The sequence below is a fragment of the Centroberyx gerrardi genome, chromosome 12, assembly GCF_048128805.1.
Source record: "Centroberyx gerrardi isolate f3 chromosome 12, fCenGer3.hap1.cur.20231027, whole genome shotgun sequence".
In the NCBI taxonomy this organism is placed as follows: Eukaryota; Metazoa; Chordata; class Actinopteri; order Beryciformes; family Berycidae; genus Centroberyx; species Centroberyx gerrardi.
Window position 1 is genome coordinate 26,494,555 of NC_136008.1, and position 16,341 is coordinate 26,510,895.

General features: G+C 42.8%; 1 protein-coding gene across 1 annotated transcript; it reads left to right on the plus strand.

Annotated features, from left to right (window-relative positions):
• Positions 1–4,274: 4,274 nt before the first annotated feature.
• On the plus strand, positions 4,275–11,139 carry irx4a (iroquois homeobox 4a). Its single transcript, XM_071915752.2, has 5 exons — positions 4,275–4,319; positions 5,316–5,567; positions 6,638–6,744; positions 8,664–8,974; positions 10,421–11,139. Exons 1-5 carry the CDS (start codon positions 4,275–4,277, stop codon positions 11,137–11,139), a joined length of 1,434 nt encoding a protein of 477 aa, XP_071771853.1.
• The last annotated feature ends 5,202 nt before the right edge of the window (positions 11,140–16,341 follow it).

Here is a 16,341-nt window from a genome sequence, read left to right on the forward strand (position 1 = left end):
AGAAACAGTGCTACTCAATAGTATGACAGTATTTGAAGAGATGGGTATACTGCTAGGGGGAAGCAGCCAGACTGTGACCCCACATCTCCATTCTGTACACTAAATGGACAAAAGGGACACTTACTCTCTTCATGAAGTCCACTGATGAGGTGAATCCAGGTAAAAGCCATTATCCCTTATTGATTTCCCTTATTAAATCTATGTCAATCACAAAGGAGGAGATGTAGATAAAGAGAAGATAAGGATTTTGAAGCTTTGAGACTATTGAGATATGGATTGTGCAAAAGCTCAATAACAGGAAGATGTTCCTAATATTTTGTACATTCAGTATATATTTCAGTGGTAAGTTGGCTGATGTCTGAGTACAGAGATAGACTCCATACTTGCATATAAACTCAATAACACCACCGTGTTTATTCAAACTTGAGTGCAATGGGGGCCATACTGGAACTACATACATAATAGGTGTAGAATTAGTGTCATTCCACGCCATCATCAATAATAATAATTGTGTGTTATCCTCAAAGTACCCTCAACAATTACCCATTTTACATCAAAACACAGGAATATCCATCAAAATTGTAATAAATGAGAATCATGTAGACACTGTCTGGAAAGCATCAACTTGGGGGCGGGGTTAAAAAAGTTGAGTTTTGTTTTGCATACAGCCAATCTCACTTTTAATTCAGGAGTGTGTGTGTGTGTGTGTGTGTGTGTGTGTGTGTGTGTGTGTGCGCGTGTGTGCGTGCGTGTGTGTGTGTGTGTGTGTGTGTGTGTCTCTCTCTCTCTCTCTCTCTATCTATCTCTCTCTCCCTCTCTCTCTCGCTCTCTCTCTCACACGCGCACACACACACACGCACGCACACACGCGCGCACACCCCACCCTGTGGCTCATTAATCAACGACAGATTATCAGGAAAGTGACACCTTCATGATTACAATGTTTCTGGGGAACTTTTCTATATAAGTTTAGTTTGAAAGGAGATGCAAATTAGGAGGGGCTTACTTCAAAATGCAACACAGCTATTCAGATTACAGTAGGATGAAGTTGGTGTCATTGAAAAAAAAAATAAAAAATCTTAAATCCATCGCAAGAGACATTATTGTGTATCTATGCCCATATTTATAGCTGCAAAATTGAATCTCGGGACAGTGATAATTGTCCCATCAGTTAATTCCAGTGAGGGAGTTGATTTATGATGCTCATTGAATGATGATGGATGCTCCTATACACTAGACCAGCGAACACCACTATCTGTCCTCGTCTATGAAGTAAAATTATCTTCACATCGCGCATTCATCTAGATAATTGATAGCATCTGATAGCTGATTATCATTTACATTTCATTCATTCATTAAAAAAAAAGACACAAGACACAGACACAAAGCCCCTTTGTTCATTTCCTAACCTGGGACCGCTCGTCTTCTCCCTCATTGCTCTACTTTAAACAGAGAGCATCCCTGCTTCCCTACATCTGTCCAAGAAAAAAAAAAAAAGAAAAAAAGAAGAGCTTCTCTTTTAATCTTTAAACGCTAAACAAGCATGAACTCCTGCCGTCGCCTTCATTTTCCGTCTAAAAGCATATACTAGTGCGCCTAAATATTTTATTGGGAGCGCCCGATAACACCGGCCAACGCAGTGGATAATGAAAACGTATACAGGGGGCGGGGTGGGGTGGGGTGGGGTGGGGGCTTGTGGACAATATAGTTTAGTGAATGTGTCCATCAAACTTTAGACTGCCTCCAATGTGGGCCATAACACACAGGAAGTGTTAATAGATTATAGTTATGGAATTATGATCAGAATTAGATCAAACATCTCTGTGGAGGAATAAGTGCACATAAAGTTATAGCGCGCGTGCGTGTGTGTGTGGTGTGTGTGCGCGTGAATCAGGTGCGCTCTCCACCCCACAAAATCCCCCCAAATCAATGTGTCAACACTTCGTCCAGTGGGTGTGATGTCGAAGATAAATTGGGTCCCGCCCTGCCTTAATGCACTGCGTGTCACGTTCTAACCCCGATGAATTAAAAGAAAAAAAAAAGAAGTCTAAATTAATAAGACAAAATAGAGCCGTGTGCCTATATGGTTGAGCGGTTCAGGCGGGGTGGTTAATGTTAAGGTGGCATTAGAGTTAATGCAAATGAAAAAGCACTGGCTGATCCCTTTTGACACCCCCCCCCCCCCCCCCCCCCCCCCCCCTCTCTCTCTCTCTCTCTCTCTCTCTCTCTCTGTTCGCAGCGTTAATGCGGCCATTTGCTTCGAGGTACTAACCCCCTATAATTCAATTTGTCAAAATGAGTGAGAGAACAGACATTTTATATAGCCGAACCCCCCCCATCCCACCCACCTCCGTCCCAACACAGAAAAAAAGAAAAGCAACAAAAAAAAAGTTACTTAATCGAAGGACGCGCTCCCCACTCTGTCGTTTATACCTCTTCATTACTTCTTTCATCTGTAAATGAAAGCAAGCAATTATTGCGAGGGTGCGGGTATCATATTATTATGTTGGCCCCGGTCCCCCAGATAGTCATCAATCACTCTCAATCGACCTGTCACCGGCAGGCAGAGATCCAGCTGGAGGAGGAGGAGGTAGAGGAGGGAGGAGGAGGAGGAGGAGGAGGAGTACATCATCATTAATTTGAGGAGTGACCCCCGGGGCTATCCGCATGTCTCAACCCGGGATTCTCCAAGCAAGTCGGCGCTCACCGCCGCGCGCGTTGTGGCGAGTTTACAGGAGGCTTTAAGGAGTCAAAGGCGGGTCCGGCTGTTTTTGGGGGCTACTGCGGGGTTTACAATGTTTACCGGGTCCAAAACACTGCTAAGAGAGAGAGAGGGGGGTGGGGGGTGGGGGGGGGTGGGGGGGGGTAGATAGATAGATAGATAGATAGATAGATAGATAGATAGATAGATAGATCATCAAAGGGTTCTTTTAGGGTTGGAACTGCAACGACTCAAGGGACACTGATTTGTTCAAATTAAAAAAAAAAAAATAGGTAAATTATTAAAAATACAGAAGTTCTTTCAATACTGCTGATCATTGACATACTTCCTTAAAGAGTTCTTATAATAGGCTACAAACAAGGGTTCTGCTAGATAGATAGATAGATAGATTCTTTGGAGGCGCAGAAATTGGCACATGAGAAAACTTGGTGTCAAATACTAAAAAGGGGGGAAAAAAATATCCTCTGAGGATGTTTCACGCGTGTGAAGTTTATGTTGAGAGGTGCAAAGTTTACTCTCATTACATCCTCTTTAGCACTTTTGGGAGAACATCAGGGTAATTACAAGACTCCAGGGAGTCATACTGCTCCAGGTGGAATAGGAGGCTTACATAAAACCAAAAGATTATTGATGTTTTTTATATAGCCTAGAATTACTCGGGTGTTAAAATATCAAATATTCAAAAATAAATAAGTAAAATAAAAAACAAAATCAACAATTAGGCCTATTTTTGTGAACTTATTCATCTCATCTATTAGTAGGCTACAATGTGTTTCCCCTGCTCCATGTGAAAGCATCCTTTGCTAATTAATTTAAAATCAATTAGGTCTCCATGCGATTAACATCAGTGCCCAGGAATGGGAGAATTGTAGTTAATTGTAGGCTTAATGCATTTAAACTGATAAATACGCATATTCAAGATACTGATTGGTCTAATTGATTGATTGGGACTGCAAATGAATCTCGATTAAAATCTGTTAAAAGTGATCCCGCTCCCCGCTCCCCACTCACGGCTTTTCTTGTTGGGAATGTTCTTTCTTTTTTTTTTTTTTTCGTCATCCCTAAGAAAGAAAATGCATATTAAAGTTACAGTCTGGTCATTTTTAGAGTGGGAAACTTCTGACGTCAGAGTCGCCGCCGTTTAAAACAACCTGCCTCTGCTGCTGACGTCTTTTATACTACTTTTTTATAAGGCAAAAAATATGTATTTGACAACAAAGTGATTATTTCAGGCAAAGATAGCCTATATTCGTCGCCCCCCCCTTCATTCACTCGCGTATTTATCAGAGACTTTTAAAGAAGTGAAAGATAAAAAAGAAAAAAAGGGGGAGCGAAGGGCTTTTTTTTATTTTTTTATTTTTTCCTTTGAAAGGCGTTTGAGTGGGGGGCATTTTACACAAATTAAACATGCTACTCTGCTTCGCCCTATAAGCATCCTAGGAGCCTGTGCTTACCAATCAATTGGCACTACAGTCAAACAGAGCCGCAGCCTGCGTTACAGTGGAGACCTTCAGTCTCGCATTATTTCTGGATATTGGGGGACCTCTCTACCATGTCATATCCACAATTTGGATATCCCTATTCGTCTGCTCCACAAGTAAGTTTCCTAAAACTACCTTTGTTGTGTGAATCGGCTGTTTTGCTTTTTGATATCGCCGCGATTGATTATCTCATCGATTTCAGCGCTTGATCCTTTTACGCACTTTGGCCAAGAATCTGGGAGGCTTCTCTCTGTGTCGGGCAGCTTGTATCGGAAAGGTATTGCTTTACGGCCAGTGACTAGTGATACCTGTGTTCCGACAGCGATAGAAAACGGGTAAGAAGGGGGTAACCAGAAACCACCGAGACCCCCCGACCTCCCGTTCACTGATTTCTGCGAGATAATAGCCTCTGTAATGTCAACCATATGTTTATCTGCGCTGTAACACACACATGCCAACTTGTACCGCACGCGCCGTGTGTGTTTTTTGCACCATAACCCCAGCTGTTGTTTTGTTTTTGGCTTTGAGCCATACAAAAATCATTTGGGCATTACTGTGGGCATTGCTGGGCGAACGCATGACGGTGCTGCGAAAACGTGTTAGGATATTTGTTGGTAACGCGTCCTCGTGTCGTGAAAGGTTTCATTAGGATCAGAGCTAATAGACGGCTCGTTTTGGACACGTTTGACGCGCACTTTACCACAGGATTTTGATCCATCATTTCCCCATGAAATAGCCTATCTATCCTTACAAGTCATTTAATGTAGTATTTAGATTTAAAATCATATTTTTTATTAAAACAAGTGAAAAAAATGCCAGTGAGGGCGAGATATTGTAAAAGCAAGTTATTGGAAGAACTTTCTTGAATCAAGTGCCATTTTGCTGTCTGCCTTATTATGCCTTGTTTGAAGATAACACTTGTTTTTAGAAACTGCACTGAAAACAAGTAGAATTATCTCATTCCACTGGGGAGATTTTTCCACTTGTTTAAGACAAATAAGACTTTTAAGACTGAATATGAGACTAAATTGTTAAAATTGACATTTTTTTGCAGTGCAGCATATCAATAACTTTATTCTAATTGATCATATTCTCTCTCGGTCTCCATCCAGTTCCTGATGACAACCAACTCTCTGACCACTTGCTGCGAGTCCACCGGCAGATCCATAGCGGACTCCGGCGTAGCGGCGTCCGGCCAGACGCCGGTCTACTGCCCCGTCTACGAGAGCCGGCTGCTGGCCACGGCGAGGCACGAACTCAGCTCGGCCGCCGCTCTGGGCGTGTACGGGAGCCCCTACACCGGCGGCCAAGGCTATGGGAATTACGTTACATACGGCACGGACGCCTCGGCTTTCTACTCGCTGGTAAGCCCTTCATCTGATCCCTCTTGGCATTGATTAATGGAGCCGCGCGGTGTTAAAGACTTCAGCCAGGCGCAGCTCTCCTCCTGTTCACACACTGCACTGCAAAATGCCCTTATTTTTACATGCCAGTTAGTCTCATATCCGCCTTAAATCTTATATTTTTCTTTAAGCAAGTGAAGAAGACTGGGATAGGTTTCCAATGCAGTTTCACTTGTAGGATTATTCTGGAGATAAGTGTTATTATCTTGAAACCAGGCAGATCACTCCACTGATATTGAGTGAAAAGATCTGACCCTATTGACAGATTTCTTTCACTTGTTTTCAGAGGAATAGGATTTTTGGATTAAATGATTTAAGATGAATAGACAGGCAGAAACACGTTAGGCCCACATCAGACCCGTTTGATGAGAATTTATCCCATGCAGGGATTTTTGTTGTTGATTTAGTATTGAAATGCATGAATGTGCACACTGTATGTGGGGAGATAATAGTGGTGAGAGTGATGATTAGAATAGACATTCTTATACATTCTCTAATTGGGATAATTTCTAGTGAATTAAATTATAGTACCTATAGATATTAAACCATTCCTTATTTTGCTGGAGATCCTCCTGAACCCCCGAACCCTGCATTGAGGACCGTTAGCTTATAACATAAACCTTATTAGTTTCCATACTGTTTTCTATTGTTTTCCTTTATAGCGTATTTCTTAAAGTCAAGTCTGTCTGTGTGGAAAGTCTTAGTTTGGAAGGTTTTGTCATTTCAGTTGTTACTTAAGCCAATGCATTTGAGTATAAAGCATGCCATCGGGAATTTATTAGTTATATACTTACAGCATGTTTCATCTGGCACAAGGTGACTTGTTTAAAATACAACTTTCCTATACAATAAGCCATATTCAAGCCTATTCAATAGCCCAAAAGAATTACAGAACTCTAATATACAAACAATGCAACTGTCTCCCAGTCACCTCATATTTCAGCCACAGATGAGTAATTGTTTTAACGAGCCAAAAATGACTTCCCATTTGTGTCACTCTTCTAAATGCTTGTCTCCATGTATGATTGCAGGGCACATTCGATACTAAAGATGCCACAGCCTCTGCGCATGCGGGAATAACCCCTGCAGCAGCCTACTACCCCTATGATCCTACCTTGGGACAGTATCAGTATGACAGGTATGTGGCTTTTCTACGAGAACCGCACTGTGGTTGATCTGGTTCATGTTAAGACGCTTGGTTATCAGTGCAAACACCATACCCCTTTGTTTGTTGATCCACTGTAATATGAGTAGTATGAGTTCAGTAGGAAGTTTAGAAGCCTATGTCAACTTGATTAGACCACATATAACCGGGTATGGTCAAAATATAGGTAAACACCAAGTCCGCCAATGTCTAGCACTCTTGTGTGTTGTGTGTATTTGCTGGCATGGTCGTCCAGTCAGTCATCCTGACAGGTCAAGGCTATTCTGATCATGTCTAACAACACTGGGTGATCGCCTTCATCCCATGACACATTTCTTTCTTGCTGGGAGTGTTGTGCTTGAGGAGGACCATGCCCCTTTCAGCTAGACATGAGGGTTCACCCAGTGTTCTGAGGAGCAGGCCAGCCATATGTCAAGGTCCTCCCAATAATCACATGTAATCCCAATTACATACGTGATGTAGTAAAGATGTAGGGCCCAGATGATCACTCTAAGTCATTATGCTAATTATGATTAGCATGGTCCTTGCCCTCTTGGAGATAAGTGGAACTAGCAACATTTCAGAGCCACCATAACTGAGGGAAGAACTTCTCTCATAGGCTAAATGGGAAAAATGAAGTTCTTGTTTCTATAGTGTTCTGTTTTAATGGAATCTAGATTAGTCTTTATTGGTAAATGAGAGTTGACACAATCTAAACCCCATGGGCTGGCTTCTGTTTAAGCATAGTGGGTTAAACCAGCTCTGAATGGGTGTCAAAGGGAATTCTAGTTAATGCGCATTCAGCTCAAGGCCTAAGATATGGGCGATATCATTAGTCGAAGGCAGAACAGAATCTGTGGCACTTAGATAAACAAGCAGGCCTACGGCTGCACCGCTCAGTCTGAGCCCCTCTTTTACCTGAGGGCCCATCATTACACTCAATAAAGCAATTTTACAGTCTATTTTATCTGTGGGGGAACAACACAGGGTAAAGGAAAGGTGCAGCGCTCCTCTTCTTTTGATTCCCCTAGCAGTGCTTGACCTGCACTAAGCTATACGGGGCAATAAAGGCCTCATAAAAGCCTCCCCTGAGAGGGTTTTTGCTGCTCGACGCTGACTGAAAATCAACGCTGTGCATTTTAAATGCACAGTGTAGGTCTATGTTAGATATTTGAGGGGAGGGGAGGAGAGACAGGATATGGAATGCGGTCATATTCTGTACCAAGAGACTGTTTTATTAAGCTGGGAAAAAGTTGTTATTGTGCACATAAATCATTTTTAGTCAATAGAATATTTTGCACATTTCCAAAAGATATTGATAGTGGGTTTCATTTATTTACCGGTGCAGTTGCTGCTCAAAGGGCTTTGGATTGTTGGTGGGGTTTGAGAGAAGTCAACAATGACACCCTTGACTTCAGACTTACTGTACATGGTCCAAGCAGCCATGGCTGTTCTCTATTAAGGCCCTATTATATAGATTCATCTTATCAGTTAACAACGTATTAACAACATATTTATGTCATATTAGGCTGATGGTGGGAAGGTAAATTCTCGTCCGTCTTCCCTTTTCCCCTAAAATCTACAGTTTAGCCCTTACATCCCCCACCCCCATTCTCTCCAAATTATGTCTCATCACTGACAGATATGTTTGTGATGACTAGTTATATACTTCCTTAGGTCTTTACACAATGCTAACTGTGGCTGTGTTTGTTCTGTAACAAATGAATGGGAATATGGGTAGGACTAGGTTTATAAGACTGATGTTCTGCAGTATTTCAAGGGAATCCAAAGGAATATGTGGCTCTATCATTTCCTCCTGGCCTCCTGTGTCGGGGCAATACACCAAAAATGTCATGCAACAAACATCTTGTTATATACCAACTCTTTACCATGGTGTGTCTATTCTTTCACAGATATGGGTCTATGGATGGGGGGACGAGGCGGAAGAACGCCACGCGCGAGACGACCAGCACGCTGAAGGCCTGGCTGCAGGAACACCGGAAGAACCCGTACCCGACCAAAGGCGAGAAGATCATGCTGGCCATCATCACCAAGATGACCCTGACACAGGTCTCCACCTGGTTCGCCAACGCCAGGCGGCGGCTCAAGAAGGAGAACAAGATGACGTGGCCGCCCAGGAACAAGGGATCGGACGAGAAGCGATACGACGAGGACGAGGACGGCTCTCAGGAGGAGCAGATAAAAAGCGAGAACAATGAGGATGGTTAGTATCAAAACACCTCTCTGCTTTGTGTTGAGAAGATCTTTGAGCACAGCCGTTGATATTCTACTATCATGGCGATACTATCAGAAGGCCCATAGCTTTTGTCTCAAAAGGTGTGTTCAACAAACTTGTGTATTTCAGAATTCTTCACTCCATGTTTCTTTGATATTGTTATAATGATTAGTGTCAGAAGGCTGCAAACATTCCTCACTGAAATATTATTTTGTGATAGACTAGAGATTAAAATGACAATATTTACAAAAAGGGCAAATAAGCAGTTTTTTCTGTCACAGTCATTACTGCGGCAGCGATGCACTTGAAGTGATGCTGATATGATGCTGATGATGATGCTGATGATGATGATGATGATAATAATGAGAATGAGTAGAAGGACAATGATTATGGTCCTGTAATCACTACATCTAGAAAAAATGAAATATATTTATTTCATCTGCAGCTATGACACCCTGTATATTGGGATGGTGATACCAGACTGAAATTTGTGCTTAAGATTTACCTTAAATAGTATTTGATTATTGAAATATCAGAATCATTTGGGTGTTTTTCTATACTTTATTTGAACAGATTTACTTTCTGAATAGGCTGCCATTATTCTGATAAACATTCTAATGATGCAAGTGTCACAAAACCCTCATAAAACCCTGTTAGCCTTATATTTTACAATCACTGCTGATTAAAGTGATAATACCTTCTATAATTAAAACAAACAGGGATTGTGTGCTACTGTTATCATTATTGTTGTTATTACTATTATTAAACTGCACCATGATTATGGTTGGAAACAAATGGCCTTGTTTGTAACATGGTGGCTTGCCTTATAATGTGCTTGCTGAACATATTGTTATGCAGTGTATAATGACCACTGTATGCACTTTAAAGACTGGAGTTTTAGTCCTATACACATGCAAAATGAATTAAACTTGCCAATAACATCAGCAATTGATATGTTTATGTACAAGCCTGCTTATAGAGGCCTTTGGTCAATGTAAACGACTTTTAAACATGGAACATCATTGAATAGGTCTCATTCAGTGACAGTCAGGGATGTAGTGGAGTTAAACTCAGTTTAACCTTTTTATTTATGGACTAGAGTTTGCCCATCTTTTTATGGGTTTACCTTTCTGAATAAATTAATTCAAGCAGTATCAAACTGATGCAAACAATGCAAATGGAGTATTTAATGAAAAAAAAAGAAGGTTTTTTTCTTAATTGATTTTTGATTATATCGTTTATAGTTGTTTGCCTTATAATAATCACCGACTGGAGGTCATATAGTGTGACAATTAATGCTATGGCGCAGCTGTAATTTGTTTACAAGCGTTATGTATTATTATAGACTGACTCTGATCTGATCGCGCATCTTATGACACCATATCTCCGACTGACATCTCCGCTGTCTCCGTCTCCATTTCTTTTTTCTCCCAGAGAACCGAAGCCGGGCCGATAAGGACCTCCAGCTGAGCGACTTGGACGACTTCGACACGCTGGAGTCGGAGAGCTCGGAGTGCGAGCTGAAGCACCGGTACCACATGAACACGCACATGACGACGACGACCGACTGCCCCGCCGAGCACCTCATCAAGGACGCGTCTCTGAAGATCTCCATCCCCGTTTCTCTCGGAGGGGAGCAGGACTTGGGCAAGAGTTGCCTCAAAACGAGCCCGGAGGATTTCCAGCAGGACAGCAGACAGCAGAAGGCTTGTTATAATCAGCAGCAGCAGCAACAGCAACAACAAGGGCACCAGATATTAGACGGCAAACCCCGCATCTGGTCTTTGGCCCAGACTGCCACGTCCCTGAACCAGACTGAGTACCCGTCCTGTATGCTGAGGTGCCAGCCGCCGCCCTCCTCCCTCACCCCGTCCCCCGCCGCTACCTCACCCGTGGCCGGCCTGGACAACAGGCAGGACTCGCCGGTCACGACCCTGAGAAACTGGGTGGACGGGGTTTTCCACGACCCGTTGTTCAGGCACAGCACTTTGAACCAGGCTCTGACCAACACCACCGTCTCTTGGACCACGACCACCAAAGGCGCCATTCTGGAGACGGAGAGGAGCGCGGCGGCCTTGCAGCAGCACCAAGACTCCTCCAAAGACAGTGGCATGAGTTTCCCAAAAACTATCAACAAACTTTTCTGCTCCTAACAAAACCAAAATGCCCCTTTTATTGCAAAAAGAGAGAGACTTTTGTGACTGACAGTGGGATGGCATTCAAGCTGGAAAAAGCCTACAGCGTCTCCACGTTTCCCCCTGTTTTGTTTTCTTCTTTGTTTTTTTTTAAAGCAATGATATATTTATGTACTGTTCCATTGGCGTTTCACAAGTGAAATATCCGGATACGTTTGGCTTATTCGTTTCAACGCACGCACAAAACTATCTATATGTATAACTGAAAGTTTACATCTTGGGAAAAAAAAAAAAAAAAGGTTTACAGGATTTTTTGGGTATTTTTTTGTTCTTTATTATGCGCATGCAAATGTAATTGAATATTATTTAGGTCTCAGCCGATGAGTATCACTATTGAAAGAAAAGAGGAAAAAAAAAGTCTCACAAATGCACAGCTCTCCTAGAAATTGAGTGAGAGCGTTTCAACTTTGTTCACTGAAAATAAAAAAGGTCGGTTTCTGAAAAAAGGCGCTTGTGATGTTGGGTTCATGGTTAAGAGTTGCTGTCCATGGTGCTGAAATGCAAGGCTTTTACCATTCCGCGGCCTCAAAATTGTCTTGGGCCTTGCACTGTTTTTGAAAATCTGTTTTTTCCCCCAATGTAAAACAATATCCAAGCTTTTAAAACGAGGACACATGGGGCCTTCTACTTTTTTTTACTGCTCAAATAAAGCCGTTTTCTTATTTCTAAACCCATTAAAACAGGCCCAATCCAATCGTAGATGGGTCCGAGCCTGTGTTATTCTCGAGAAAACATTCACTCTCACTCGGTGACAGCGAGAAAATGAGGCCGCTCAGCCCCGAAGACAGAACAATATCAGTATCTAAGATCTGCCTCATTAATTCCCTCTAAACAGGCTGTAATTGGGATGTTCGCAGTCATATTTCATGTCAGCCTATTGATTTTCCCTCTCCGCTCTCTGATAATACTATCGAAACATCTCAACCTCGTCCATGATGCAGCTGTCAAAAGGGTAAGTTATTCGCCATACGTCCATTAATAGGTTCAAAGCGGAGAGGCCCTGCGAAAAAATTATTTGAAGCGAGGAGTTTTCGTTTTGACACTAACCCCTCAATTTCCTCGAGACGGGCCCTCGGAAAAAAACGGCCCCGGCTCCCGACGCCTCCCCTGAAAAGTGAAAGGGCTTTACGGGAGAGGCACTATCACGTCGTCGAAAAGTGAAAAGGGCAAAGGAACTCGAATTAGTTGTTGTAGATAAAAGGGCAAAAAGAAAGGAGTCAAGGGTACTTGACAGTAATGGCGAAAGTGGAGCTCTCGGGGGACTCTGTCCTGCGAGAGAGGAGAAGGGGGGCCTTCAGTGATGAATTTTAATGGGAAAAAGCACAAACGATTGAGATCTCCCCCCCTAGAAGGAAGTGCTATGCTGGACAAAAGGGATTTTCTATATATCCGAGTCAGGATGTATGTTTTTATTTGCTTTCTCAGGTCGGGAAAAACCTCGCCTGCGGCATTTCGAGAGCAAAGTTGACATGATCGTAAAATAAATGCGAGGGAAGACAGAAATGTATAGAGCATATAGCCAATATTTGACAGGGATATGCAGGATATTTATCTTTTTATAAGAATCAGGTGCTTTACATTTTATTGAATGCACTTCTATTAGCCTGCATACAAAAATGAAGTGAACAACACGTTTCAATTGCCATTTATTAATATGGCTATTGATAGAAAAGTGTGGCGTTATAGTTATCGTCACATTCCCACTAAAGTCCCCACTGATAAGACAAAATAGCCGCGACGTTTAATTAATTCAATATGAAGACGATTTTATTAGACCATCGCACCAAGTGGCTTTTTATTTGAGAGAGAGAGAGAGAGAGAGAGAGAGAGAGAGAGAGAGAGAGAGAGAGAGAGAGAGAGAGAGAGAAAGAGAGAAAGAGAGCGCAGCCCCGGCTATAACTAAATAATTCAGCCGTGGCAAATACGAACACACAGAGGGAGCGGGGATGGTAAATTAACAGGGGCTTTTTACATAGGAGACCAAATAAAACTGTAATCAGCGACGCGTTACTTTTCATTAAGCGGGTTTGACAGCAGCATATTCAGCCGCGCCGACGAGGGAGCGAGGCGGGGGGGGGGAGGCGGGGGGGTCCGGGTCTGAAATAAACTGCTCTCCAAACCGAGAGTCATAAGATAATTCCTTAAGCTCCATTAACAACTCTTAGCCGCAGGAAATGGGCTCCCCCTGAAAACATCTCCAAATCTAAAAGCTTTATCGACCTGGCAAACCTCAGCTGATGGCTTTTCTTTTTTTTTTCTCCCTCCCTCTCTCTCTCTCTCTCTCTCTCTCTCTCACCCTCCACCCCTCCCCATTCGCTTTTTCAACTTAAGGGACAGAAACGTCCAACTGAGGTAATAGACTTTGACACAACACATTAAATGGGAAATGAGAAAAGGGAGAAGAAAGGGCACTCTTAAACGCCTCTTAAACGTTCCCAATTAGAGGTTTAAAACTTGAATAAGACGTAGGCCTATGGCATATGCCTGACTGATGGGACATTTAGCTGAATACCGTCACCGCGCGCAAGGTGTTCCTCCTGTGAGGGAGTCCAGCCCAGGGATTAATACACAGCTTTATCTCACTTGCAAAAGAAATTGGCTACTGGTCTTACGCAACAAGATTCTCTCCAGTTAATGTAGAATGGAGAGGAATGTGTTACTGCTATCTGCTAATATGACTTCCTTCCTTCCTTCCTTTCTTCGTTTCCATCCATCCTTCCGATCTCTCACCCTTCTGTTCCTTCCTTCCTTTGCTCTTTTCCTTCCTTCCTTCCTTCCTTCCAATCCCTCCTTCCATTCTCCTGTCCTTCTTTTCCTTCCTTTCCCCCTTCCTTCCTTATCGCTTTCCCTTCCTTCCTTCCTACCTTCCCTTCTTGCCATCCCTTCTTCCATTCTCTCATCCTTCTTTTCCTTCCTTTCCCCCTTCCTTATCTATTTTCCTTTCTTCCTTCCTTCCTTCCTTCCACCCCTCCTTCCATTCTCTCATCCTTCTTTTCCTTCCTTTCCTTATCTCTTTTCCTTCCTTCCTTCCTTCCCTCCTTGCCACCCCTTCTTCCATTCTCTCATCCTTCTTTTCCTTCCTTTCCCCCTTCCTTCCTTCCCTCCTTGCCACCCCTTCTTCCATTCTCTCATCCTTCTTTTCCTTCCTTTCCCCCTTCCTTCCTTCTCTCTTTTCCTTCCTTCCTCCCTTCCTTCCTCCCTTCCTTCCTTCCTTCCTTCTTTTCCATCCCTCCTTCCATTCTCTCATTCCTCTTTTCCTTCCTTTCCCCCTTCCTTCACTCTTTCTTTCCTTCCTTCCTTCCTTCCTTGCTTCCTCTCCATCCTTCCTTCCACCCCCCTTTTCCATCCTTTCCCCCTTCCTTCCTTCCTCCCTTTCCTCTTTTCCATCCTTGCTTCCTCCCTTCCTTACTTCTTTTCCATCCTTTCCCCCTTCCTTACTTATCTCTTTTTTCCCTTCGTTCGTTCGTTCGTTCGTTCGTTCCTTCCTTCCTTCGTTTCTTCCTTCCTTAATTATTTTTTCATCCTTTCCTCCATGCTCCCTTCTGTCTTTTCCTTCCTTCCTTCCTTCCCTCCCTCCTTCCTTCCTGTCAAATGCTCTGTTTTCAGTGTAGTGGCCCCACAAAGGCTGAGTAAAACACATAACAATCAGCAGCACAGAGCATCCCTTGAGAGTCTGGGTCAGGTTAATACCACTGTGACCCTGAGCCATAAATATATTTACACATCATTACACATCAACATACACACACCCTAACACACACACACACACACACACACACACACACACACACACACAGAAGCACATATACGAATGTGCACTGCACACACGCACCGGGCTTAATTGAATATTTAATCTATTCATTGACCAACTTTAATATGGTGAGAATAGCGATAATGTGATCAAAGCTTAAATGAAAATATGAAGCATGACCACACACAAAGAGCCATGTAGCGAGATCACAGACAGCCACAACCACACACACACACACACACACACACACAAAGAACAATACAGTTATGCCCCCCATTGGCCCCATCAAGAATCAATGGAATGGCCTTTTATTCCAATTAAGATGAAACACATTATTATTAGAAAATATGAATTCACAGCTACAATAAACAAAACAGCCTGTAGGTGTGTAATCATACCATTTGAAAAACATACATTTTCTTAAAAGGATTAAATTATATCTAAATGTCAGTTGATGCGAATGCGTGGCACAGTTGATCTCCTTAGCTAATAATATATTGATACAATAAACATGGATAACACTTGTCCTGTATAGGCTCCTAAGACTCCTGGAGTAGAGTACAGTAGAGTAGAGTAGTATAGAGTGGAGTACAGTAAAGTTGAACAGAATAGAGTAAACTAGAGTAGCATAAAGTACAGTATAGTATAGTAGAGTTAGTAGAGTAGAGCAAAGCAAGGTAGAGTACAGTACAGTACAGTACAGTACAGTACAGTTGAACAGAGTAAAGTAGAGTAGTACATAAAGTACAATATAGTAGAATTGAGTAGAGTAAGTAGGGTAGAGCAAAGCAGGATAGAGTAGTATAGAGTAGAGTAGAGTAGAGTAGAGTAGAGTAGAGCAGATCAGAGCAGAGTGGAGTAGAGCAGAGTAGAGTAGAGCAGGGTAGAACAGTACAAAGTACAGCAGAGCAGAGCAGAGTAGAGTGGAGTAGAGCAGAGTAGAGTAGAGCAGGGTAGAACAGTACAAAGTACAGCAGAGCAGAGCAGAGTAGAGTGGAGTAGAGCAGAGTAGAGTAGAGCAGGGTAGAACAGTACAAAGTACAGCAGAGCAGAGCAGAGTAGAGTGGAGTAGAGCAGAGTAGAGTAGTACAAAGTAGAGCAGAGCAGAGCAGAGTAGAGTAGAGTAGAGTAGAGCAGGGTAGAGTAGTACAAAGTAGAGCAGAGCAGAGCAGAGTAGAGTAGAGTAGAGTAGAGCAGGGTAGAGTAGTACAAAGTAGAGCAGAGCAGAGCAGAGTGGAGTAGAGTAGAGTAGAGTAGAGTAGAGCAGGGTAGAGTAGTACAAAGTAGAGCAGAGCAGAGCAGAGCAGAGTAGAGTAGAGCAGAGCAGAGCAGAATAGAGCAGAGTAGAGCAGGGTAGAGTAGAGTAGATAGTGATGTTATGGGTGTCAGCTTGGTGGTGATGGTGCTTG

Excerpts from the sequence above, each read along its gene's own strand:
- irx4a (XM_071915752.2), top strand. The coding sequence starts at position 4,275 with ATGTCATATCCACAATTTGGATATCCCTATTCGTCTGCTCCACAA. Across the intron at positions 5,568-6,637 it reads CCTCGGCTTTCTACTCGCTG|GGCACATTCGATACTAAAGA; the intron begins GTAAGCCCTTCA and ends GTATGATTGCAG. Across the intron at positions 6,745-8,663 it reads GGACAGTATCAGTATGACAG|ATATGGGTCTATGGATGGGG; the intron begins GTATGTGGCTTT and ends ATTCTTTCACAG.